The following is a 27,450-nucleotide window of genomic DNA, read 5'->3' as shown; positions in this document are numbered from 1 at the left end:
ACAGATGACAGGACTGCTTGGTCACAGGTCCCCAAGGAAGAGTCGTGCCGGACCATGGCTACCAGCCTCCAGGGCAGCGACTGAACACAAAAAGCTCTTACTACAGGCTTGAAAGAGCAGCCCAATGCGGGACTGAGTACCCCATGAACAACCCCCGGGACAGAGACAGTCTAACATCTCACGTGATAACCGCAGATCACGGCACCACCCCTTCAGCTGGGAATGACCTTCGTTTGGGAATTCAGCTATTTCAGGACCAAAGATATTTAACTAAAGCGAAACATGTTGACCATGGACTCCTAGAACTCTTGCAAGAGGCTTGGTTGAAAAAGCACAGGCCTCACTGACTCTGGAAGCCACAGGAGCCCACGCAGCACAAGCTCCAGGGGCCTGTGTCCCGATGGTCCTTCCGCTCACTAGCTGGCAGGAGCTGCACGCAAGGCACAAACCTGCCCGGCATCTTGTCACCACGACTCTGGTTTCCATCACGAGGCAGCAGGCGCGCTGGTCTCCAATCCTGACCTCACAGGTCTCAGTGGGACTATCTTGAGCACAACGGGGGCCCAGACTGTGGCTCTCCACTGTGCCTTCCTTCCTTCCCGGACATACTTCTTGCCGGAGGAGCCATGGAACCACACTGTCAGACCCTCTTGTTCTTCCAGCAGTCACTCAGGGCCTCTGTGTGGGAGCCATGGGGTCAGGTGGTGGCAGCGGGAGTAGACTCCCAACCACAAATGCTGACCTCGCAGAGGACACGCTAGGTGCCAGCGAAGTCAGGTCCATGGGAGGCATCCTCAGCTCTCAGCTGCAGACAATGACCTCGGGAGAGGAAGCAGGTTCAGACTCCCACGGTCTTCTTGTCTACGAGGCAGAACTGCCAGAGGAGCTGCCGGGCTTGGAGGAGCGGGCCGTGGCCCCAGTCTAGTTTCCTCAGCACTTGGCAAGGACAGGGACAGAGGAACAGGATGCGATGCAGGTGCAGAGGTTGCAGGCAGGAGCACCCTGTGGGTGCTGGGTCCTGCCCACACACAGATCCCAAGGACACATCCAGCCCCCCTTCCCTCTAAGCAGCAGCGAGATGGAAGGACCTGGAAGGTCTCTGCAGGGTTCCTCTCAAGGGAAAGCACAGCGCATGAATCCCTGGCACCTTAATCCCAGCTCTTGAAGTCCGTGCTTCTCCCTTCTTTTCATCATTTGTACAGGCACCCCGAGAAAATACAAACGCTAGTCACCCCATCTCCTGGCTTTGATGCAGACGAGCAATTCAAGATTGGGGACTCTGTTCCTTTTCAACCACAGTCTGCGTTTCAGAACGGGGGACAGCCCAGGCTCGCCTCCTAGAAGACTCTCCGGGGAAGAGCAAACCCTCCACCACCTTCAGCGGCTTGCAGCGACCTGTCTCTCGGCTCTTGGGATTGAAGTCCCCCCATGGCTTCATGGCTTCAAAACCCTGAGCAGGGCCTTGCGGGAACTGGAAAAGGGGGAGAAAGCCAGTGAGAGATTGGTTTGTTTGGGGTTTTTTAAGGCGCAGGAAGTTGGTTCCAAAGGAAAAGGTAGGGAAGCCACCCCCACCCCACCCCCGCCCCAGTCACTTCCATGTTACAGCTGCTTGGCTCTGGGCATCAGCTATACCCATCACCAGGAGGAGGGGCTTAGGAGGCCCTGGAGGCTGACAGCCACAGTTTCCTTCATCTACCAGTCCCCATTCTGCCACATGCAGCCAACTGCTCCAAACAGGGGCCCTTCTATCCAGGGAGTCAGGCTAATAGGTCTCAGGACTTCTGCCCAGGCCGTTCGGAGTCCTGGACTGAAAGGACACATGGCGTCTGACCTCTTGGTGACACCACACCTTGCATAGCTGCCCACTTCTGCCCGGACATGGGTAACTCCCTCGGATTCTGCCGTGAAACAGCCGTGTTCGGCCTCGAGGCCAGGGCTCCAGATGGCGACACCAGGGCAAGAAGCAGGACCAAGAATCAACAGCTGGGTCACAATGCCCGGCAAACAGAGCCCAAGAGCTCAACACTCACGCCAAGCCCAAGAGCAGGCCTGGCTCCAGGGAACGGAGTTTGGCTGGGGAGCGCCACATCCGTGAGATGGCCTGTCCCTGGTGCAGAGTGGACATGGGCACGGCAGGACAGAGGCGGCACGGTAATGGCTCCATGGTCACTTGGTGACCCGACTATTCCTGCTCTAATCTGATAAGCATCTTCTACCAAATCACCTCTCCAAACCCATCAGGCAATGTATCTGAGACCAGAATAGGTTTGAAGGTGATTTTGAAGGCAGCGGCTTTAAATGAAAATTCTTGATAAAATTTTGAATTTTTGATTTATTTTCCTTTCTAGAAGCAGGAATTACATTGTACCTGGACAAATGGCTTATGGGGTTTCACAGATTCTGCAAAGAAAGATATATTTTTTGAAATGCCATTTTCTGTTAACATTCTTGTGAAAAGACTTTCAGCGGACAGTCCCATACATCTTTACACTGAATTAAATCAACAAAGCCGCCGGAAGAGGGATAATTTCTCTTCCTCTGCCCAGATTAACAGCACTGCTCTGCACTCTGCCTTCTCAGCAGAGCGTCTGGAGGGCTTTCCCTTTGACGTGTGTCCTTTGTTTCTCTGGTGTGCAAGGCCGGCGTGGCACTCCCATCGCTACGTACGAATGACAATCTTCAACGCACAGACGATGAGAAATGGGTCAGAGTTTGGGCTAAAGTTGAGAACCAGAAATCTACAAAAACTCAATTCATGTTTTTTAAATACTTTATATGGTAAAAATACAGCAAAAATATTTTTCTTTTGTTCAAAGAGGAAAAAATATACTGCTATGGTCGCGGTTCTGAGAAGGAGTTCGGCCGCCTGTGGCTCCCAGGCTGCGTGCTGCAGACGGACTCGGGCGCGGCTCCTGGGGCTTCAGTCGTTTATCAAAGCTAAAATCATACTGCGGAGAGAAGAGACGAGCGTTAACCAGCGTCTCCCGAGCACGGTGCCCACGCGGTCTGCTCTGTCCGGGCTCGCGTCTCCGAGGCTCAGCAACCACTGGCACGTTTTTTTAAAAAAAGAATATCTACTTAGGGGCGCCTGGGTGGCTCAGTGGGTTAAAGCCTCTGCCTTCGGCTCAGGTCATGATCCCAGGGTCCTGGGATCGAGCCCCGCATCGGGCTCTCTGCTCAGCAGGGAGCCTGCTTCCTCCTCTCTCTCTGCCTGCCTCTCTGCCTACTTGTGATCTCTGTCTGTCAAATAAATAAATAAAAATCTTTAAAAAAAAAAAAAAAGAATTATCTACTTAGGGCCTCTCAAAGCCCCGACTTTTTTCATGTAACCAAAATAAATAAATAACTGGGGAGGGGGTGGCAGCGTAACCTAAAACCAATGTTGGGCTATAGCTCAGAAGCAGCCACGGCCAGAAAACCAAAATTAGTTGTCTAGCTGGACTTCACACATGCCATCCCGAGGACCGAGCACTGATCCCTGTCCCCCCAGGACCCCCTGCACAGACTACACGGTGGCCGGGAGGGCGGGCTCAGGACTCGCCCCTGCAGGCACTGAGCACTGAGCTTAGCGGCACCCCGCTTTTGCACCAGGCTCTGTGCGGCCCCCCAGGCGCCATGTCGGGACCGTGGCAGTCACCCAGTACACTCTGCTAAAACCACCACGGCCAACAGCGGCAACAGGACCGCCATCATGTCCTTGTACTGATGTCAGCCTGGCTGTGCTAAGAGCAGAGGACCAGAGCACAGAGCACTAATGGTGTCCTTACTCGTCCAAGTTCCACCACATCAGTGTACGCCGCACACAGCACAAACTAACACTCTGGAGAGATGTTCGCACATTAAGGTTAGGTTAGCACAAACCCAAGTGCATTATGTGTGTTATCTCATTTAGTCCAGATCATGACCCAGTGAGGTAGGTACTGGTTACGATCCCACTTCCAGACGAAGAAACTGAGGCACAGAGAGCTTCAGAAACTAGCCCTGGGTCACAGAGTAAGTGGCCGGGCCCAGCCTGCACTAGGCCGGCACCCAACCCAACACCATTGGCATGGGCTCCAGCACTCTCTAAGAAGATGGGTATTTCCCCCTCTAATTCCATGGGACAAACCCTGAGCATCTACCACGCAGCAGGCGACCTGGAGAGGACCAGCTGGAGGGCCTGCATGAGGGACCGGATGACTGGGAATAAAGCCACCGGATGCAGCAGCAGCCCCGAGCAGGAGAAAGTGTGACTAGCGTGTCCTCTGAAACTGCTCCCTCGTCCAGGGCGCAAGCAGCGGGTGGCGACCAGGGGTGAGGCCACAGCAAGGTGGAAGACACGACAAGCTCAGAACGCGAGGCAAGAAAGAGGGATGTGGTGTCTCCCAAACCAGCCTTGAAGGCTGCCTAACACTTGGTTGTGTGGGGTCCCCTCAACCTGCCCCAGCAGCACCCCAAACCCTCTACCCACTTCCAGTCCCGTCCCATTACCATGAAGCCAACCACTGCCCACCTGGAGACTCGTGCACACTTTCAAATCCCAGGACTTGGTGTCTACTAGGCAGGATCCTCCTCCCAGACCCCGCATCCCCCAACCCCCACACCCACGCAGGACTCTACTGTGACCAACGCTGCTTCCAGCCCTGCCCATAGCCTCTCTCTCTGGCGGCCCAGACACCTTCAGGTAGTTTATGTTACAAAGTCAGAAAAGCCAGAAAGGGGTGTGTCATCATGTTACTAGTACATTTCTTTGCTCTTTATTCTTCACCTTTAAAGTAAGGATTGAAAATTAAACACGTAAAATGTGAGGTGCAGTATGAGAATCAGAAAACGATACCAGTGTGCTTTTTTTATCCCAGTTTTTAAATTATTTTTTATCTATATTTATAACCAAGTTAGTTAACATAGATGTCTATAGATACCAATGTATCTAAATGTCTATATGGATAATTTTTTTTTTTTAAGATTTTATTTATTTGACAGAGATCACAAGTAGGCAGAGAGGCAGGTGGAGACAGAGAGAGGGGGAAGCAGGCTCCCTGCTGAGCAGAGAGCCCGATGTGGGGCTCAATCGCAGGACCCTGAGATCATGACCTGAGCCAAAGGCAGAGGCTTTAACCCACTGAGCCACCCAGGTGCCCCTCTTTTTTCTTTTTTTTTAAAGATTTTATTTAATTTATTTGATAGAGAAATCACAAGTAGGCAGAGAGGCAGGCAGAGAGAGAGGAAGAAGCAGGCTCCTTGCTGAGCGGAGAGCTCGATGCGGGACTCGATCCCAGGACCCTGAGATCATGACCTGAGCCAAAGGCAGAGGCTTAACCCACTGAACCACTCAGGCGCCCTCTTTTTTTTTTTTTTTTTTTTTTTTAAGTAACCTCTATTGCCCAACATCCCTGCTTTTCTGTATTTTAAAAACAGGGGCCCCTGGCTGGCTCAGTTGGTGGAGTGTGGGACTCTTGATCTCAGGGCCAGGAATTAAAGCCCCAAACTGGGTGTAGAGATTACTTTTAAAAAAATTAATGATAATAGGGGCACCTGGGTGGCTCAGTGGGTTAAGCCCCTGCCTTCGGCTCAGGTCATGATCTCAGGGTCCTGGGATCGAGCCCTGCATCGGGCTCTCTGCTCAGCAGGGAGCCTGCTTCCTCCCTCTCTCTCTGCCTGCCTCTCTGCCTACTTGTGATCTCTGTCTGTCAAATAAATAAAATAAAATCTTTAAAAAAAAACTTAAAAAATTAATGATAATAATTAAAAATTAATAATTCTTTAAAAAATTAAGAAAAGCAAATATGACCAATAATGAAAACTAAAGAATCTAACCTAATTTCAATCCAAATCTAAGTTTGTGGATGGAATAAGCTCAGTGAAAGGATTTTAGAAAGCCTGCTTTATCAGGCAGACAAATGGCTTGGACTTCAAAACTCTTTCAGACAAAACAGCAATTTTTAAAAACTGCCATCTCTATGCAGTTTCTAATTACTGGAACCCTCTGAATGATAGAAATTTAGTTCAACACAAGTTCCTAAGAGTCCTCATGCCTGTGTGAAAATTTAAATTTACCTAGGGAAAAGAATAGGCATGATCTAGGTAAGCTTGCATACAAAGGTTAAGTCTGACTTCTGGCCTCCAAAAGGTTTCATCAAATCATACACGCACAATGATCTTGTTTCTCTTCCTTGCTCTATCCATCGGCCTGGGACAGATAAAGAAGTAAATGGCACACTTATCTCTACAACACAGTTTAACATGGGACATACGAGGCATCCCATGTCTAAGGGCCAGTCCCTGCTGGTGGCCCTCATGTCCCATGTGCCACGACCGGAAGGTTGACATGGTTCCACCAGACTGGGCCACCAGGGATGCCAGTGAGGCAGCGCCATGCTCAGGTCCTCACCACGGACAAAGACCAGGCCAACTCTCAGCTCTCCATGCTTGACCCCCAGGAGACTTGCAGCGGGCCATTCCCCAGGAGGACGGCCTGCACCGCTCATGATCAGCAGTGAGGCCTAGACACGGGAAGAAGAGAAAGCACACGACGGCCCCGGAGCCAAGGCGTAACGAACGCCACAGAGCAGCTCCACCGCAGGTCCCATGGCACACGGATTCAATGACACAAACAAAATGCACACAGCCACCAGAATTCTGCAGGATCCCCGGAAGCTCTGCGTCGCCCACACTAAGGCCGACAGGCCAGTGGCACCTCACCCAAGAGCGGGCATCGCATACAGGGATACGCCGCAAGGCCTCTAAACTCACCTATAAAGATACATGAAGAAACAGAGCAGGTGGAAGCCGAGCTTGATCATGGCTTCCTTCATGTGTGACTTCAGCTGCCCCCGGTTGTGTATCTCCGTCGGATCAAACACTCCCATGTTCCCACTCGGCACCATAATGAACCTGGTGTGCACAAGTGTTAGAGGGAAATCAGATCATCAGTATAAATACTCAAAAGTAAGTATCCAGTAAGAGCCAACCTTGAAAAGTGAACCATTCGTAGCAGCCTTAAGTCCAGACCATATGGGGACAGGGTGCCACGTGGTTTTCCTCTGAAAGATATACTTGTTAATTTGTGCTGCAATTTCCTGCTCTCTGAAAAAAATACAGTGACCCGTTAGAGAAGGATATTTTATGATCGAGACCATTTTACCCACCTGTAGAAGACTCCTAATCTGGTCATACCTACAGCCATTTTCCACCAGACACACATAAAGGGGACTCAAAACCAAACCAATCTTACCAAGTTAAGTTCTTAGAAACTTCTTTATCTACAAAGTTCTAAAATAATAAATGCAACATCTTTTCTAAAAAAGATTTATTCATTAGAGAGAGCATGTGCAGAAGCAAGCAAGGAGAGAGGCAGAGGGAGAACGAGAGAGGGAATCTCAAGAACACTCCACACTGAGCAGAGCCCAACTGAGGGCTTGATCCCACGACCTGGAGACCATGACCTGAGCCAAAACCAGAGTCGGACGCTCAACTGGCTGAGCCACCCAGGCACCCCTGAGGCAACATCTTTAGAAGAAGTAGTGACAAACATAATTATTCCCATTTCACAGAAGACAGTGAGAGATTCTGTGTCCAGATTCGAGCCCTCCTCTGTGCTCCTGCTGATCTGGAGATAACACGCCTCAGCCTGCAGGTTTATAAATGGCGCCCAGCTTATAAGCACAATTTAGAGAAGAAAGAATGGAAATGGAAGTGCCTCCACGGTGAGGACAGAACTCCTCTTCAGTTAAGACATTAGATAGTTCAGAGTCAACACCCAATGTCTAAGTTTATGGAAGTCTTAACAAAAACAGGCCAAATTCAAGCTATTATTAAGTAATGATAATCTGATGAGCCAAGAATGTACTTTTTATAGCGGCGGAGGCCTGGCCATAGTGGGACACGAGTGGGCACCTCCTTCCAACTCCAAACCAATTCCACCCAGTGTTCCCACACACTCAGAAGAGTCCAACTGTTTTTTTTAAAATCCTGAAGAGGGGCACCTGGGTGACTCAGTGGGTTAAGCCTCTGTCTTCGGCTCAGATCATGATCTCAGGGTCCTGGGGTCAAGCCCCGCATCGGGCTCTCTGCTTGGCAGGGAGCCTGCTTTCTCTCTCTCTCTGCCTGCCTCTCTGCCTACTGGTGATCTCTCTGTCAAATAAGTAATAAATAAAATCTTTAAAAAAAAAAATCCTGAAGATACTATGTTCAAAATACCATGGAGTATTTAAGGCTTTCACATTTATTTCATGTCATCGTGTATGTCACAGTCTTATTCCCTAAATGATTCCCTTTCCAAGTGAGGAAATCGGGCCACTTCGGGAAGGTCCAGCAGTGTAAGTGTAGGCGGCAACACCCAGACTGCGCCACTAGTGCAACGATGAGTCCCAACCTTGCATTGTCCCCAACTCCTTCCTGCCACACACACAGTTTCTCAACAACAACTTCTGTGAAACCAAATGCCCCTGAGTCCCACGAATCTGAAACTCTCCCCCAAATCCTGCAGCCCATCTAGAGCTGAGTGGAGGGTCTGACACGTGAGTGTCTGGACAACATCTCAGCTCTGTCTCTAAGTCTTGTCCTCCTCTGATGTCCAGGTCACCTAGCAGCACTGTCACCATTTTCCAGGTGGTCCTTACAGTCTCTCTCCGCCCCACCCTTCTCCTCCCTCCTCATCCTGCTTCCACAGAGGTAGTCTTTCCACATTCCTGCATCCCAACGCCACTCCAGCTGCACAGTCTCAGGCCAGACTCTGAACGGGCTTCCCTACCCTCCTGGCTCTTCTCCACCATCCAATCAATACTACACGATGCTTCCAGAAAAGTCTTCGCAAAGATATTTGATCAATTTACCTACTCAAAACAGGCAAAGAGGATACATGAATGGCTACTAAGCACATTAAAAGGTCCTCAATTCCCTTAGTCATTAGGGAAATGTAAATCAAAACCACAGTGAAACATCGCACCCAGCAGGATGGCCAAATTAAAAGACACGGAGTGCCTGCCTGGCTCAGGTGGAAGGGCACACGACTCTTGACCTCTGGGTCATGAGTTCAAGCGCTACGCCAGGTGTGGAAAGGACTTAAATAAAAACACACAACAGCTTGGCGAGGACGTGGAAATGATGGAACCCTCACACACACAGCAGGCAGGAAGGTAAACCCGCATAGCTGTTTCTGAACATCTAGGCAGTTCCTCCAAAGGTGAAACAAAGTTACCGGAGGACCCAGCAAGTCCACTCCTCGGAAAAATGAAAATGGATCTCCACACAAACACGTGCACATGAATATTCATGGCAGAATTACTCTTAACAGCCAAAAACAAACAATTCAAATGCCCATCCAGTGCAAATGGACACATAAAATATAATCTATCCGTACAGCGGGATATCATTCAGAAACACAACGGAGTGAAGAACGGACATCAGCCACCCACAGATGGATCTTGAAAACACGACAGCGAGTTAGAAGAGCCTGCCACAAAAGAGCGCGTATTGAACTCTCCTCTAGGATGCGTCTGTGCAGAATAGGTCATCTTGGGAGACAGAAAGTAGAGGGTGGCTGCTGAGGGCCTGGGGAGGGGAGGGCAGGAAGGAGTGGCCACTAATGGGTAGAGGGGGCTTTCCTTTGGAGTAATGAACCCGTTCTAAAATAGACTGTGGTGATGGCTGCTGAAATCTCTACACGTTCTAAAAACATATTGAAAAGAATACTTTAAATGGGTGAACTTGGGGCGCCTGGGTGGCTCAGTTGGTTAAACGACTGCCTTCGGCTCAGGTCATGATCCTGGAGTCCCAGAATCTAGTCCCGTATCGGGATCCCTGTTCAGCGGGTAGCCTGCTTCTCCCTCTGACCTCTCCCCTCTCGCGCTCTCTCTCATTCTCTCAAATAAATTAAAAGAATAAAATCGAAATGGGTGAAGTCCACGCTACCAGTACTCATATTTATATGCCAACTGCATGGACCAAGACTCTGTGTGACCCACCCTGTGCTTCATCTGCTCCCACTCCTCACCTCCGTGATTGCCGCCAAATGCGTCCTTAAATCTGCCCTGCACGTCTGCCTCCTGGTTTCCCTTCCAGCCCTCCCCACCTCTAACACGCCCAGGGGGAACCCCTCACCCACCCTGCACAGCTCCACTCACACAAGCTCTCCACAAGTGGCCCAAGTGCAGCCAGCCATCCGCCTCCCCTCCCAGCAAGAGTTCCCCACCACTCCTCTGGCACCTCAGTCCACCTCGAACTGAATTAGTGTATTCTGTTATCCTGTGTTTTGCCTCTTTGTCCTGCGGGCAGAGTCCATTTCAGATGTCTGCAGCCCCAAAAGCATAAAGCGCAGACGTCTGAAAAGAGGAGACGAGCCATCTGTTGATTTTTTTTTAACCTTTTTTTATTTTCTGTTTTTTAAAAAGATTTTATTTATTTGACAGAGAGGGAGAGGGAGAGAGTGAGTGCACACAAGCAGGGGGAACAGCAGAGGGAGAGGGAGAAGCAGGCTCCCCACTGGGAGACCAACGCGGGACTCGATCCCAGGACCCTGGGATCAGGACCTGAGCCGAAGGCAGATGCTTAACTGACTGAGATCCCCAAGTGCCCCCACCCCAACCTTTCTAAAGAGAAGGTAAATCTGTGAACAACCATCAATCTGTTGCAGCCATCATCAGGGCAATAAACCCACACGATCTCCATGATGACATGATGACAGGAAACAGAAGCCAAGGACTTTATCATCCTCCCCAATAAAACCTCACAGAGCCTCCTGCCACAGTCCGTCCTCTGCACAAAGCAGCTGCACCCAAGCCTGCTCTTCCTCTGGCATCTGCTCGGGGCCTACAGAGGAATGATGGGGTGCACTGAGGTACGGCTAAGATCCAGCCTCAGAGGGTCCCGCTCTCACTCCCCAATTCATGTTCTGCTCGGAGGGACCCCAAGGGCATAGAGCTGTGCACCAGGTCTGCAGGAACCTGCACCTCGGTAGGTGGGTGAGGAGCGCATGCTTCTCGCTAAACTCAGGTCAGGGGGTTGGACTATGGGATGACCACAGGAGAGCAAAAAGAAACTGGAAAGAAAAATTAAGTCTTTCCCTCCCCCAAAAAAAGGTACGGAGATTGAAACTCTCTTCTGTAGCTCAAGTTCTAATCTCACGATCTTTATGAATAAATTCATTCCCCCAAATCCACTTACTTCCTCATCCTCAGGCCTTCTGTTACCATGTACTCCCTAGCCTCTTCCCACCCCTACTTTATTATTTTCTTTGTCATTCTTACTCTAACTGCACTTTTATTTTTATTTTTTTTTAATTTTTTAAAATATTTTATTTATTTGACAGAAATCACAACTAGGCAGAGAGGCAGGCAAAGAGAGAGGAGGAAGCAGGCTCCCTGCGGAGCAGAGAGCCTGACTCGGGGCTTGATCCCAGCACCCTGAGATCATGACCTGAGCCGAAGGCAGAGGCTTTAACCCACTGAGCCACCCAGGCGCCCCTCTAACTGCACTTTTAAAAACTCAGAAGTATGGGGCATCCAGCTGGCTCAGCTGAAAAAGCGGGTGACTCCTGATCTTAGGGTCATGGGTTCGAGACCCACATGTGGTGCAGAGATTACTAAACATAATAAATTAACTTTAAAAAAATGAATAAATAAACTTTTAAAAAATGAATAAAAAATTAAAAACCACAAGTCAAGATCAGCTGATTTTACCCCAAAACTAGATAAACGTAGAGAAAAAACAAACACAGAAAACTAAACAAACCTGAAAATTTAGCAGAACAGCAAACTACTAAAAATAATCTTAAGTTTGCCAAGATTATCCCACAGTTCTTCAAAGAAAATACACACTGTACAAGCGCTCAACTATAATATCACATCCAATAAGGGTTTACACCAAGCTTTTGAAAAGCTTCCTAAATTCATTAAGTTAGAATTCTGACATTATCTAGTCTGCAGACTTTAAAATGAAAGTCTCTCTGGAGCATTCCAGATATACTCTAATTAAAACCTGCAGATATAAATAACAAGAATCTTATATTCTCAGGCTTTTGATCATTCTTTTTTTTTTTTAAACAAGGTCTTCTGGTAATTTTTTTTAAGACTTTTTTATTTATTTGACAGCAAAAGAGAGCACAGGTAGGCTGAGCGGCAGGCAGAGGGAGAGGGAGAAGCAGGCTCCCTGCCGAGCAGGGAGCCCGATCCTGGGGTCATGACCTGAACCGAATGCAGCTGCTTAACGCACTGAGCCACCCAGGCGCCCCAGCTCTGGATCATTCTTAATGGAAATCACCACACAATTCCTTAGACATCACAACTAAACGTTCCATATTGTTTAAATTTATACCTGTAAATCTGTGTTTTTACCACAAGAGTAGACCATGCAAATTGCTACTTGCCCAGCATACCAAAGGAAACAAAAATGTATTCTGATTTAATGTAGCATTCTGAGGTCATTTATTTCATGACTGGCACATATTTTATTGCAGAAGAAAAAGCTATTACATTTTTTTAAATGTTTCTTTAAATTGCCATGACGCAAAGCTGTAAACAAACTATACTCACCGATATATATTCCAAGTGGCAACAGGCACATTGAGAAGGAAGATGAACCAGTGCAGTGAAACGAGCATTAATACGGTGACGATGGTATGGCCAATCAACTCTGGGATTACCCACTGCAAGGGAAGAACACAGTATTACATCTGCCGCTATGCTCTTTCTGAATGCGCCTGTTATTTGAAGTTAAATCAATGAATACACAGAGAATTTACAAGCTCGTGGTTCAAGATTATTTTTAGACTCAGATGACCCAGATCTGCATACTGCAGAAACTGCGTACCCCATGCAAATACATCAGGGCACAGTTCAAAAATAACGCCCTTAAATTTCAATTACGTTTTATCCTGAGCAAAGGTTCAGAATCATTCACGAAGGAGGCATGAATGACAACTAGGGGGAAAATGGAGTATCATTTACTTTCTATTCCAACGTCTGTGCTAAAGCCTCTTACTCTAATTTAGGGAGGTTTATATCCAGATATATAATGCCTTGCAAGTCAGAATATCAATCTTAAACATCTTCCAATCTCCAGAATCCTGAAGGAAATCATTTCTCTCTCCCTCTCTCCCTCTCTCTCTCTCTCACACACACACACACACACACAAACACACAGGTTCTTTAACAGCTCACATTAACAGCTCAAAGTTGAGCAAATGTGGTAATGAACCAAGATGTCAGCTATTGGCTGGGCAGTACCCACTGCCCTCTGTGCTCCCCTTGTCAACTGTGCGGCACTCTAGTTCTCCTGCACAAGAGAGCTATTTCAGCAGGTCCTCCATTCACCAGTAATCTTCCTCCCCTAAGAATAGAGGTTTTTCTTCTAAATGAAGTTAATCTGTTCATGCAGACACAAACTGGTAACCTGCACTTGCAGAAATGAGAAAAACTCAAGAGAGGTTAAGTAATTTGCCCAGGGTTACAAAGCTACTTAGTGGTAGAACAATACAGTGTAAGCCCAAACCCACCGGCCACAGGGCTCTCCGCATTAAGATTTTAGAAACTTGTTTTTATAAACAAAAAGGGGATTTGCTAGGCCTTAGACATAATATGAAATCAACAGGAACTTTTTATATGTAATACAGATTTTTTAAAAGTATAACCAATTGCGCCTACTGCTGACAAGTGTGAGCTGCAGAGTCAAACCTGGAGTGGAATTCATCCTCTAGCTTCCTGATGAGTTTAGCAATCTTAGGAAGGTCGTCTGCCCTTTCTGACCCATGACTTTCTCATCAGACTTTCTCATTTGTAATGCAGAGCTGACGATCCCCGCTGCACAGAATTAGGGAGAGCAGGCTTTACTTACTTTCAACCAAGCCCTATGTTTTCATACTCTTTCCTCCTCAGTGATGGGCTGTCTTCCCCTAATCAGCACTAGGTTTATGGCCCCCAGCAGGAGCCTGGAAAATTCTCCCCTGGAGTAACTTAACAGCACAAGAGAGAACACAGACAAAACAACAGCCCCTCGGGTACCCCAACAAAAGTCCAGGAAGATGCCGATTACCCAACAGTGGAGTCTGTCTCCCAGTTGGCCAGCAGCCCGGAGCTCACACAGAGCTTCCCGTGAGCATTTCAGGACTTTACCCTTGCATATGGACAGACAGCCAGTACCAAAAATTGAGGGACGCCTCCAATATGAGAGGGGAGAACACAGGGGGAAAGGAGCTTGGAGGGAACAGAGATAATGGAGGAAGCAGAAGGAAATTTAAAAAAACCACTGAAATCAAGTTTCTCAGAGAGCTAAGAAACTCAAACTTGAACCAAGAAGACAACAAGCTCTTGGAAACAAAAACCTGATGTAAAATGGTGTGCACCCTAGAAAATCAGAAGAGAGCAGAGGGAATCTTGAAACAAAAAGGTAGGAAAAAAAAAAACAGAGATAAAATTTTTAAAACAGAACAGCAGATAATCCAGCAGATGAATTATTCAGTTGTTGAAAAAGAAGGGGAGGGAAAGGGATGTGTGGGGGCTGGGGGACACACATTATCAAGGAAAAAGAACAGAGGTGCCAGGTTGAAAGAGCCACAGGAGGTGGAAACAGCACATGAAAAAAGCCTCAGGGAAGGCACAGAAAGCGGAAGCCCTGCAAAATTCCCAAACCCCAAGGATAAAAGAAAGATTCTAAAACTTCTGGAAAGAACAAGGAAAAGAAAGGCAGAGGGGAGGGGTGGGAAGGTCACATCAAAAGGGCATCATACTGTCCCACGTGAATGACACTAGAAGTCGGGAGACTGACCAATGTCTTTCAAACTCTGACAGAGAATCTTCGCCAAACTTGAAGGCCTTGCTCAGAGAAACTATTGCCCCAGGGTAAGGACAAGACATTTTCAAACAGGCAAGGCCTCCAAATTTAGTCCCCATGTACCATATCTCAAGAAGCTACTCCAGCAAAACAGAACAGTAGACCGGAAGGGAGACATGACTTCCAAGGAGGGCCCAGACCAGGTATCCCAGGATGCGGGCTACAGGCGGGCCTGGAAGTGGCCAGTCCAGACCACAGCAAGAGGAAAGTGGTGTCAAGAAGAAAGGTCGCCTGGAAAAGAGCTCCCCTGATAGATTATTTTAATGTTTGACCCATGTAGGAAATAGTACAGAAAAACTTTAAAGATGTATCAAAAAGACTTCATAACAGGTAAGTGAAAACTAAGGAAATTTTAAAAACGTAGCAATTATTAACACTGAGAAAGAGAAAACTATCCAGAAAAACACAAAGAAAAATATGATGACTGTCCTATCATGAGGCTCAATACTAAAAAAGATTTAGCATGTTATTTTAACACTACATGGTAACAATGTAAACACTGAATATCAATTTAACCCAAAAAGGAAAATAGGAGAGGTGATGTTCAGGGAAGGAGGCACCTAGGAGAGGTGATGTTCAGGGAAGGAGGCACCTAAGAACTAAATCTATCATATTGCCTCAGAAGTCAATAGGGCATACTCAAAATGACAAATCAAGAAATAGCAGTTCGAGTATATAAAAGAAATACGGACATAAATATCAGAAAAAAATTAACAGCTCAAGTGTGGAAATCAGCTTCCCCTAAAAAGTATGACAGATATGATTCAAAGGGGTCAGACAGGGACTGCTATTTTTCAGTGTAAGATTTGTAATATCTTTGACTAGTTGTGTGCAAGTATTATGTTCACAAAAATAAAATTTTACATTTAAAAAAATGACTTAACTTCAAATTGAAGGGGTAATTTTCTCAGTAGAAAAATCCAGGTAATCGTATCTTTGCATTTCAATTTTTATTTTTATAAAAGAAAACCCAACTAAATGCCCCCTAAAATACTGTGTAAGCAAGAAATATAAGAAGAAATACAACCCAGCTGGTAAGATATATATTTAATCATTCTTGTGAAGGCGAGGACTGAAACTAATATAATATGGATTACATCTCAATTTTTTTAGAAGTCTTTAAGTACAGTGGATACATACAAAATCATTTATTTAAAATCTATCATTATATTAAGCCATGTTCCAGAAAATTCAAAATAAAGAAAACAAGAGGAGTATCGTTTACTAGAAATTTTAATTTTCCACATGTGACTTTTTCCCCTCATTAAGTAGATGAAGAGGTGAAAAGACACACGGAAATGATTTTTAGGCCAAGCCAAAAGCACCTCTCGGTATTTAGTGAATTGTTAACATGAACTTTTATCCAGAAAGCTCTTCTGTCTGCTCAGCCCATAAAATGAATCAGGACTAACTGGTTTTCCTCCACGCAGACAACCCTGCAACTCAGAGTATTCTTGGCAACATCAAGTTCGGACTATATACCAAAGGTAAAATGGCCTTGAAACAAACCAACTCATTAATTCCATTTTTCAGCAAGCCACGAAAAGAAGATTGTCTTTTATGCAACAAAAAAGACTGAGGCTGGGCCTCCTGGGTAGCTCAGTGGGTTGAGCCTCTGCCTTTGGCTCAGGTCAGGATCCCAGGGTCTTGGGATTGAGGCTCACATAGGGCTCTCGGCTCAGTGGGGAGCCTGCTTCCCCCACTCTCTCTGCCTGCCTCTCTGCCCACTTGTGATCTCTGTCAAATAAATAAATAAAATCTTAAAAAAAAAAAAAGACTGAGGGTTTTTGTCATGAGCAGGGAAGATGGGTTTAGACACAGAAGACAAACACAATTACTCTCATAATGAGCCTTTCCATCATAAAGTACTGGTGGGCACAGGAAGAAGCACAGTAAAGAAAATTTCCGGGGAGGTCCTCTAGTATAGGTTCATGATCTAAAATACTGCAAAAACACAGCTCTACAAACATTCCAATGAATAAGCAGCAACACACACTTCAAAATAAAATATACATACGTTGGTTATCTATAAGTAATCTCTGACGCAGAAAGTGCAGAACCACCTTCAGCGCCGGAAATGAGTAAAGAAATGTCTTACCTTGTTTAATTTCGAGCAACATGATCTAGCATTAATGTAATCACATTCTAAATCAGACAATGTAATTATCTGAGGATCAAGATAAGGAATTATAACACTTCTTTGAGAACAACAATTTTTGTTTTTAAGTTTCAGACAGAAACCCAAATGCAACGCAGAATGAGATTTGACTTGAAAAGACTGTAGTTATTTCCGCAAAGTTCACTCATTCAACAACTCAATTTTCTGACTTCCGTTCCTTCAACAGATTATTTTCACAAAATAATCTTATGCTCAATTCTAAAGTGACCCATATGAGAACATTCAATGGGAGTTCCTAAAAAATAAAACAGTAACTGTTAAGAAACAGAAAATAAGACCTTTAAAAACAATTTAAATGTGAATTTAAACCTGAATTCCCACTAGTAGGAAAAGCGTTCTCTATGACAGATCCATAAACTGTCTTTGAAGACTCAAGATGTGACAAAAGAATAAGATACAAAACTATCGATACAGGACGGTCTTATGTCAGCACTGGCCAAGCCTCCTTCCAGATGATCTGTTTTCCTAATACTTTTCACAATCTCCGAAACCTTCCATATTAAACACACTTTCTACTAGAATTAAGCAAAAAATGGTTTTTAGTACCAAATGTAAACTCGTTGAGGACGTGTGACTCAGAAAAGTCCTCAACGGAACGATACAAGGCCTGAGATTTGCTGTGAAATGTTCCCACGTCCCCTCCCCCCAGGAAAGGAGAAAGCAAAATGCTGAAAATCACTGTTGGTCACAGAAACAGGGGGTTTATTACACTATGGTCTCTACTTTCATGCTTGAAAATGTCCAATGAAAGAAGTAAAAATAAATGTTCTCACCTAAATTCTAAACATTTCCATATGGATATTCTAACACCTCAACACAATTCAAGTCAAACGCATCATTTTCTCCACAGATTGTCCGCCTCCAAATGTGTTTTCTTTCTGTCAATGACACAAGCACCATTTGCCCAAGCTCAAAACATGGCAAGTTATTTCTGTCATATGTTTCATATCCCACAACCAGCCTTCCGCAGGTCTGGGCAATGCCTTCCTCTTCACTCCACCCTCGAATCCCTCCTTTCACCTGCCCACAGTCAGAACTATTTCAAACCCACATGGGCCCATTCCCCAGTGGTTTACCTTCCAGTCTTTCCCATTTCCAACCCACTCTGCAGATTCATCTTCTTAATACACCATTTGTTTATGTCAAAAATGCTCAATGGTTAGAGGATAAAGTGAAAGCCTTCCCGCCTTAACACACAAACCCCTCAAAATCTGTTCTAATCCAGTGTTTCCCATCTGACCTTCTACTACCACCTCAATTAAGTATGTCCTCTCTTCCTTAACCCAGTCATCCAGAAATGCCATAAACACACTTGAATCTTCACCTCTGCCCTGCCTGATTTTTAATTCCACCCGTTTCATTCATGTTTCAAAGTCTGGGAAAACTTCTATCCCTACGGGACCATATTCTACCATTCTACCTCTTGCCTCTAGAATTAAGCTGGTTCAGCTATCCAAAAATACAGTAATATGCTGAATCTCATCGAAAGACACCCTAGGGGCGCCTGGGTGGCTTAACGGTTTCGGCCTCTGCCTTTGGCTCAGGCTCAGGTCATGATCTCAGGGTCCTGGGATTGAGCCCTGCATGGGGCTCTCTGCTGAACAGGGAACCTGCTTCCCCGCCTCTCTTTCTGCCTACTTGTGATCTCTGTCTGTCAAATAAGTAAATAAAATCTTAAAAAAACAAAAAACAAAAAAAAGACCCTAAGTGTACCTGATTGTCTAAGTCAAATATTCCACCTAACGTTTTTTCCATACACACAAATCGGTACAAGCCAGGCCCATTTTAAATTATCAAGCCTAGTTTCCAAACTGCAAATACAGAAATTCATGTTTCATTTCTCTGTAAGTCCCAGTTCCTTAGGTCACAAGAGGGACATAGGTCGTCAAAACTTGGCCCTGTGATTCTGCCCTTTCAGTTTACCAAACCCAATAAAACTTAAGGTTCTCCCTTGACTGACTGTCTCATTGGTACAGCATGTGAGCCTTGATATTGGGGTTGTGAATTCCAGCCCCAGCCTGCTGCTACACAGATTACTTAAAAATCTTAAAACAAAACAAAACCAACTCAAGGTTCTCATCAGAATTCATCAGTTCAAGTAAAAAGTGCAGCTGAAGTGGGACAGGGGAGGCAGGCACCGTGCTGGGGGCTGAACCCTTGTACACACCCAGAGCTGGGAAGTAAAAGGTCCCTTTGTAAAGATAAGAAACCCCAGGCGGAGACAGGTGAAGGGCACTGTGCACAGCAAACATCTAGTAAAGCAAGGGATCCTGACTGCAAATTCTGTCCCTCTCCTCTCCAACGGACCGCCAAACTACAATACAGCGTGAGGTCACGCTGAAAGCTCACGCTACAAACACCCTAGAGCCGGGATGCTCTGGCAAAAAGTTTACTTCCATCAGAAAGCACTGAGAGTGAATTCCAAGGAAAGAAAAACCATGCAATTCCGCGTGTTTGTTTCCTAATTTCCTAAACTTAAACTGGAGGGTGCACTGGGGGACGACCAAGACTGGATGCAGGGTGCCGGTCCAACCCTCACGCGCGCTGGCCTGGACACCAGTGTGAGGACCAGCACAGGAGCAAGTCTTCGGTGCGGGCGTCGTTTCCGCACGGACACACGGGCAGCCGGCCCCGCACGGTCCCCAGCAGAGGGCTGCCCAGGCCCCCGCTCAGGCCGGTCCCGCACGACGCCCACGTCCCAGGCGGGGCCAGGCCGCCAAGGCCCCGGTGCCACGACAAGGGCGGCGGTGGCTGTCTCCCACAGAGACTGGAGCCGGCACGTCGCATCCGCTCCCCCGGGACCCCAACGTCCCCCGCGGCCCCGCCAGGGAGGCCCGCCGCCCGGCCGCCCGGCCGCTCAGGGCAGGGCCGGTGCGCGGGGGCGGCGGGAGCGGCGGGCTTCCTGACGGCCCTCCCTCGCTAGGCAGTCGTTCCTTCCCGCCCTGGTCCCGGTCCCGGTCCCGACTGGGCCGCCCTCGCCCCCGCGCACCTGCCCGGCCCCGCCTCAGCCCCGTCCCCCGGGCGCCGGGCTCGGCCGGCCTGCGCCCGCCTCAGGCAAGGATACGAAGTACACCGAGAGGAAGATGAGGGCGCAACAGTCGAGGAGAGAGAAGACGAACACCACAGCCTCCATCCTCCGCCGCCGCCGCTCCTTCCGTCAAACCGGCTCCGGCGCCCGCCGCGCCCGCCCGCCCCTGATAGGCCCTCGCCTAGGCCGCTGGGGCGCGGAGTGCGGACGCCACGGCGCCGCATGCCGGGACTTGTAGTCCGCCCGCCGAACCACCCCGGCCGCCGTAGTTCTGATGCATGCTGGGAAGTGTAGTTCGTCAGCACAAACACCCGCGCGAGGGAAGGGCGGAACTCTACCCGCAATCTGATTCGTTCCAGAAATTATGACAAGATTTAGTCAACGAGCAGTTACTGAACGCTGGTAATCTGCTGCATACCTGGTACAATTTGTTATAGTGTGCGATTTTTCTTTTGGATTCCGAGCAGGCCCCACATGATCCTCGACTTGGCAATGCTAAGACGTTTTCCTCCTGAAGCCCAAGTGTCCCCGCAACAATCCTTGGCTCGCATGTTGAGACTTGCCCTTCCTGATCTCCGTTTCTCCGGAGGTTTCACGGCCCCTTGCTTATTCTGTGACAGCAACGATTCTCTCCACTCTAGATTGTAAGGCTTTTGAAGGTGTTGCAGGTCATCTCATCCATTCATTCAACAACTACTTACTGACTCTACCCCCACGACATGCCAGGACCTGCCCTACACCCGAGATACAGGAATGTGCGAGGCAGACAGGCAATACGTAGCGAACAAATACAGGGAAAAGGTCATTTTAAAGGCACATTAGGTCAAAGTCATACATTCATTCAACCAATATTTTCTGAGCAGCTAGTATATGCCAGTTACTTACCTTAGGGATACATGATGAGTAAGAGGGGGAAAGTCCTCGCGGTTCTGTAGCTCCCATTACAGTGGGGGAGACAGAGGACAACAAACTGTATTAATGACAGGCAGTTATAAGTAATTTGAATAGGACAGAGGAGGGGAAACAGTTGCTGACTGAACCATCAGAGAAAAGCAGGCGGAAGAACTGACATTTAGTTTGAAATCTGAACAGCTCCCTGAAGATTTTCGGGCAGAGTGTTTGCAAACACCCGATTGCTCACCGGTACTTGTAATCTTTAAGAACAGGAGAGAAGGCAGTGTGGCTGTACTAGGATGAAGAAGGATGTGAGAGTTTTAAGAGGACATCAGAGGGAGCAGGGTAAGGTCACACAGGTCTTGGGGACCCTTCCCAAGGAGTTTAACTTCTATTCTAATGTGATGATAAGCCACTGGACAGTTTTAAGTATAAAAGTACCTTGGTATAGGAGCACCTGGGTGGCTTAGTCGGTTAAGCATCTGTCTTTGGCTCAGGTCACAATCTCGGTCCTCAGATTGAGCCCTGAGTTGGAGGGGGGCGGGGGGGGGCGCTCAGCAGGGAGTCTGCCTCTCTTTCCCCACCACTCCCCCAGCTCATGTTTGCTCATTCACGTGTGCTGTCTCTCTCTCTCCCTCTCTCTCAAATAAATAAGTAAAATCTAAAAAAAACAAAAAAGTACCTTGTTCTGACTTACATTCTAAAAACATCCTTCTGTTTGGTGCACTAAATGTATGAAAGGGGGACAAGTTTGCAAGGAGACCACTTAGGAGAGAAGAAGATGACTAGGGGAATTAGTATGAAGGCAAACCAACAGGATTTGCCTGACGCGGCATAAATTCATAGGATTATTAAGGGTCCATAGGTTAAAGCCAGGCAGACAGGTAACAGTTTATCTATACACTAGTTATTACTACACTCCTACTGCACCTTGTCCACACCTCTCCAGAGAGCTCACAGAACACTCCTGGACATGCCCAGCCAGCCATGCCTTGGACTGCAAAAAAAGAAACAAATCTTATTAGTATTTGTGCCCCTAGCACCTTCCATCCTGTAAATAGCTGGTGTTTCGGAAATGTTTGCCAAATGAATGACCTATACTGACTGTAAGGAGAGATTTCATTAAAATTATTGCAGATTTTTTTTTAAGATTTCTTTTTTAAATTTATTTATTTGACAGAGATCACAAGTAGGCAGAGAGGCAGGCAGAGAGAGAGAGGAGGAAGCAGGCTCCCTGCTGAGCAGAGAGCCCGATGCGGGGCTCGATCCCAGGACCCGGAGATCATGACCTGGACCGAAGGCAGAGGCTTTAACCCACTGAGCCACCCAGGTGCCCCAAAATTATTGCAGATTTTTAAAAAAGATTTTGTTTAATTATTTGACAGACAGAGATCACAAGTAGGCAGAGAGGCAGGAGGTGGGGTGGGGGGGAAGCAGGCTCCCTGCTGGGCAGACAGCCCGACGTGGGGCTCAATCCCAGGACCCTGAGTTTTGGGGCTCGATCCCAGGACCCCGAGATCATGACCTGAGCCAAAGGCAGAGGCTTTAACCCACTGAGCCACCCAGGCGCCCCTGCAGATTTTTCTTAAAAACATAAACCTCATCTCCTATTCCTCTCACATTGGAGCAGAAAACACGAGCTATCCCATATTCTTTAACTGGTGTTTTATCCTGACTAAATAAAAAAAAGCTGGTACCACCATCTAGGGTTAGAGTCACCAGTTCTAATTAAGATAGCCTTTGTCTCATCCTACTTGAAAACTCAAAACACGGTTGCAATGTCCAAACTATGGGGAAAGTAAAATTTGAGAGAAGGATGTTGATCAGGGTTTAAAAACAGTAAGTAGAGGGGGGTGTGTCTGTGTGCGTGTCTGTGTGCACGCACCCATGTGTGAAAGAGAGAGATCAACACTTTTGGTTTAAATGTTTTTTAATATTTTACTTATTTATTTGACAGAGAGAGACACAGCAAGAAAGGGAACACAAGCAGGGGGAGTGGTAGAGGGAGAAATAGGCTTCCCACTGTGTAGGCAGCCCGATGCGGGGCTCTGTCCCAGAACCCAGGGATTATGACCCGAGCCAAAGGCAGACACCTAATGACTGAGCCACCCAGGTGCCCCAAAATACAACCTATATTTTATTTTTTTTAAAGATTTTATTTATTTATTTGACAGACAGTGATCACAAGTAGGCAGAGAGTCAGGCAGACAGAGGAGGAAGCAGGCTCCCTGATGAGGGGCTCAATCCCAGGACCCTACGATCATGACCTGAGCTGAAGGCAGAGGGTTTAATCCACTGAGCCACCCAGGCGCCCCTGACCTATATTTTAAACCAAAAGTGCTTGTGTTCCCTCTCTTGCTGTGTCTCTCTCTGTCAAATAAATAAATACTTTTAAAAAATAAAAAATAAAATATAGTTTGTATTTGTTATTTATTTTATTTATTTATTTTTAAGATTTTACTTATTTATTTGACAGAGAGACCACAAACAGGGGGAGCAGCAGAGGGAGAGGGACAAGCAGGCTCCCCACTTGAGCAGGGAACTGAAAATATAGGTTCTATTTTATTTTTTTTTAATTTTTTTAAAGATTTTATTTATTTATTTGTCAGAGAGAGAGAGAGAGAGAGCAAGCACAGGCAGACAGAGTAGCAGGCAGAGGGAGAAGCAGGCTCCCTGCAGAGCAAGGAGCCCGATGTGGGACTCGATCCCAGGACACTGGAATCATGACCCAAGCCGAAGACAGCAGCTTAATCAACTGAGCCACCCAGGTGTCCCTATAGGTTCTATTTTAAAAGTCCAAATTGGGGTGCCTGGGTGGCTCAGTTGGTTAAGTGACTGCCTTCAGCTCAGGTCATGATCCCAGAGTCCTGGAATCGAGTCCCACATCAGGCTCCCTGCTCCCTGGAGAGTCTGCTTCTCCCTCTGACTTTTTCCCCTCTCATGCTCTCTCCCACTGTCTCTCTCTCAAATAAATAAATAAAATCTTTAAAAAAAAATAAAAAATAAATAAGAGTACAAATTGAACTGTTTTGGCTTCTAGTCTGGCTTGTAAGGAAAGCTTAGATATTACCACTGGGTCCTAACAACAAACAAAAAGCCAGGCACACTGAAAAATCTTAGATCTGTCAGAGAAGTGAGGTCACTGCTCCAAATAGGTGAGACAGACAGACTGATAAAATCACAACTTACCAAGGCTGAAAACTCCAGGAACTAGCACTGGGGCAGGAAAAACTGAACAGTAACTGTCAAGAAGTTGGAGGCTCAGTGTGGACAAGCCTGAATATAAGAACTCCAGAGGATGGGGCAACTGGGTGGCTCACTTGGTTAAGACTCTTGATTTCAGCTCAGGTCATGATTTCAGAGTTGTGAGATTTAGCTCCAAGCCCTGAGCCCCTCATGTGGCTCTGCGCTGGGCATGGCGCCTACCTGAGATTCCCTCTCTGTGCCTTCCCCTCCATCTCTAAAAAAAACCAAAACTAGGGGCGCCTGGGTGGCTCAGTGGGTTAAAGCCTCTGCCTTCGGCTCAGGTCCTGATCCCAGGGTCCTGGGATGGAGCCCCGCATGGGGCTGTCTGCTTGGCAGGGAGCCTGCTTCCTCCTCTCTCTCTGCCTGTCTCTCTGCCTACTTGTGATCTCTGTCTGTCTAATAAATAAATAAATTATTTTTTAAAAAAAAAGAATACATAAAAGAATTCCTACAATTCAACAACAACAACAATAAAAATAACCTGATTACAAAACTGGCAAGGATTCAAACAGATATTTTTCCAAAGAAGACATACAAATAGGGCACCTGGGTGGCTCAGTGGTTTAAAGCCTCTGCCTTCAGCTCGGGTCATGATCCCAGGGTCCTGGGATCGAGCCCCGCATCGGGCTCTCTGGAGCCTGCTTCCCTTCCTCTCTCTCTGCCTACTTGTGATCTCTGTCTGTCAAATAAATAAATAAAATCTTTAAAAAAAAAAAAAAGACATACAAATAGCAAACAGGCAGATAAAAGTATGCTCCACACTATTAATTAACAAACCAAGGCAAATCAAAACCATAATGAGATATTATCTCATACCCAGTAGGTTAGCACTATCAAAAACAAAAAACCTAAAAAACAAAAACAGGAAAATAAGAAGTGTTGGCAATGATGTGAAAAACTCGAACCCCCATGCTCTGTTGATGGGAATGCAGAATGGTGCAGCTGCTATGAAAAAAAGTATGGAATGCCTTGGAAAAAGTAAAAGTTTACTTTTACTTTTCATGGGTTTACTACATGATCCAGCAGTCCCACTTCTGGGTATCTCTTCACAGAATTGAAAGCAATATCTTAAGGAGATATTGGCAAACCCATGATCACTGCAATATTGTTCAAGATAGCAGGGAGGTGGGAGCAACCCACATTTCCACTGATGGATGAAGGGATTAAAAAATATGGTATATAAAGAAAGTGGAATATTTTTGGTCTCTAAAAAGGAGGAAACCCTGTCATATCCCATAACGAAGATGAACCTGGAAGACATGACACTAAATTGAAACAAGCCAGCCACAAAGAGATAAATACTGTATGATTCCACTGATATGAAGTATCTATAGTAGTCAGACATGTGGAAACAGAAAGTGGAATGGTGGTTTCCAGGGGCTGGGCTGAAGGGGAAGTGGGGGCTTTTTGTTCAGGCAAATCCGTAGAGACACACAGAATCTTCATGGTTTCCAGGGACTGCTCAATGGCATGGGCTTTCTTCTTGGGCTGAGAAGAATGTTCTCGAACTACATGGTGGTGACGCGTGCACAGCTCTGGCAAACATATGGAGCACCACTCAATTTCACACTGCAAAATAGTTAAAATAGTGAGTATTTTGTTATGTAAAATTACCTCAATTTTAAACATCACTGAAGTGTACACTTACATCGGATACATTTGACCCCTCAAAAGAGCTTTTTTAAACGATGTATTTACTTAAGAGAGAGAGAGAGAGCACAGAGGGAACAGGAGAAGCAGACTCCCCACTGAGCAGGGAATCCAATGAGGGACTCAATCCCAGGACCTTGGGATCCTGACCTGAACTGAAGGTAGACACTTAACAGACTGAGCCACTCAGGTGTCCCTCAACAGAGTTTTTAAAGAAAGAGTGTTGTGCTGAGTTCTCATTCAAGAATTGTCGGGCTCTTCTCAGCCATTTGCTCTTTCCCATTAATCTTAGCCTCAGCTCTCGAAATTTCTCCAAATAACCTACAATCGCTCCAAATAATGTTGGTTGTGAACAACAGAAACCTCAAATGATGGTGATTTAAACAAGAAAGAAGTTTATTTCTCTCTGTTCCTTGAACAGGTCAAAGGCGTCAGGGCCTTTGCACACCCTCCCTACCTTTGGAAACTCCTCTGACAAAAGCAGTCCCTGTTGACCTCAAGGTTCCTAAATATAACATTCTCAGAAAGTCTTCTGCCCCCTGGGACGGACGGAGGCAGGCTCCCTCTGTTATTCCATACCACAGGACCCTGATCATTTTCTTCACCATGTTCCTCCATCAAACACCTTCTTATGAAAGGGACTACTCCGAGGGCTGTGAAGTCCTTGTTATTTCTCATTATTCTAATTATAGATTTATTGTTTTGCCAGCCTCTGGCCAGCCCCTCTCATCAGAACATTAATAAGCTCCAGATCCATATCTGATTGTCACCCTCTCAAGGTAGCACAGACCTGACATAGAGCAGACAATAAACATTTGTAGACTTAAGGGATAAAATCCCAGCTCAAAATCTTATTTTCATACTATTTAAAATCAGGGACATGAATGAGGCAAACATCTCAAAGGAGGATCCCACCTTCTTAGTGAACAGAATTATTAGCTTTTACCAGATAAAATAAATCAAAGATTTTGTCCCCCAAACCTTAGAAAACAAGGACACGGACTCAGTCTCTGGCTTCCAGCAAGCAGGCAACCTCCCTTATGAATCTGGGTAGGAAATCTGTGCCCTGCACACTCTCTCTCCTTTTCTCCCTGTCCCTATTTTACATGGGGTGACCACATCCTTTATTGCCCAGACTGAACCCTTCTGAGAGATCAAGGTAAGAAACACAATACACAGATGAACAACAGCCTGAGCCTATCTAGAAACGGAGCTCTGACTTACACTCGGCAACATCCATCCCAGGAAGCCAGCCTGCTACCTACGAGTCCCAGGCTCGTAGAACATCAAACCATTACTCCAGCAAACATTCCAGGAGGCCAAACAATAATCCTGTATCAACTGGCCCCAGGTAGCCAGGACTCCATTAATGATTGACACCTTCCCTGCTTTTGGTCCCCACTTCCCATTTCAGGACCAGCCAGAGAAATCCAAAACCACTCACCAGACTAGTTACACAGGATGCCCTCCTTCTAGTTAGCAGTCCCACAGCTTTCCCGGGGCCAACAGCCTCCAGCCAGAGCCCCCAGAAACTGCCCTGTTCCAGCCACAAAGCTCAACCATTGGTCTGCCTGCCTTTGAGCCTCTGCCAGAACATTATGGTGGCAGCCGCCCTTGCTATTGTGAGCTCTGAATAGTCTTTGCCTGT

At 46.6% G+C, this 27,450-nt stretch overlaps 1 protein-coding gene across 1 annotated transcript; it reads right to left on the bottom strand.

Annotated features, from left to right (window-relative positions):
* Nucleotides 1-2,313: 2,313 nt before the first annotated feature.
* On the bottom strand, nucleotides 2,314-20,210 carry CNIH4 (cornichon family member 4). The gene is made up of 5 exons (XM_080824974.1): nucleotides 20,049-20,210; nucleotides 16,904-16,972; nucleotides 12,510-12,622; nucleotides 6,733-6,873; nucleotides 2,314-2,948 (listed from the first exon to the last, which is right to left on the bottom strand). The coding sequence occupies exons 1-5, from the start codon at nucleotides 20,115-20,117 to the stop codon at nucleotides 2,921-2,923; spliced, it is 420 nt and encodes a 139-aa protein (XP_080681100.1). The 5' UTR covers nucleotides 20,118-20,210; the 3' UTR covers nucleotides 2,314-2,920.
* Between the last annotated feature and the right edge of the window lie 7,240 nt (nucleotides 20,211-27,450).

This window comes from Martes martes, assembly GCF_963455335.1.
Source record: "Martes martes genome assembly, chromosome: 15".
Lineage (NCBI taxonomy): Eukaryota > Metazoa > Chordata > Mammalia > Carnivora > Mustelidae > Martes > Martes martes.
Note: the sequence above shows the minus strand (reverse complement) of the source record. Positions and strands in the feature narration are given on the sequence as shown.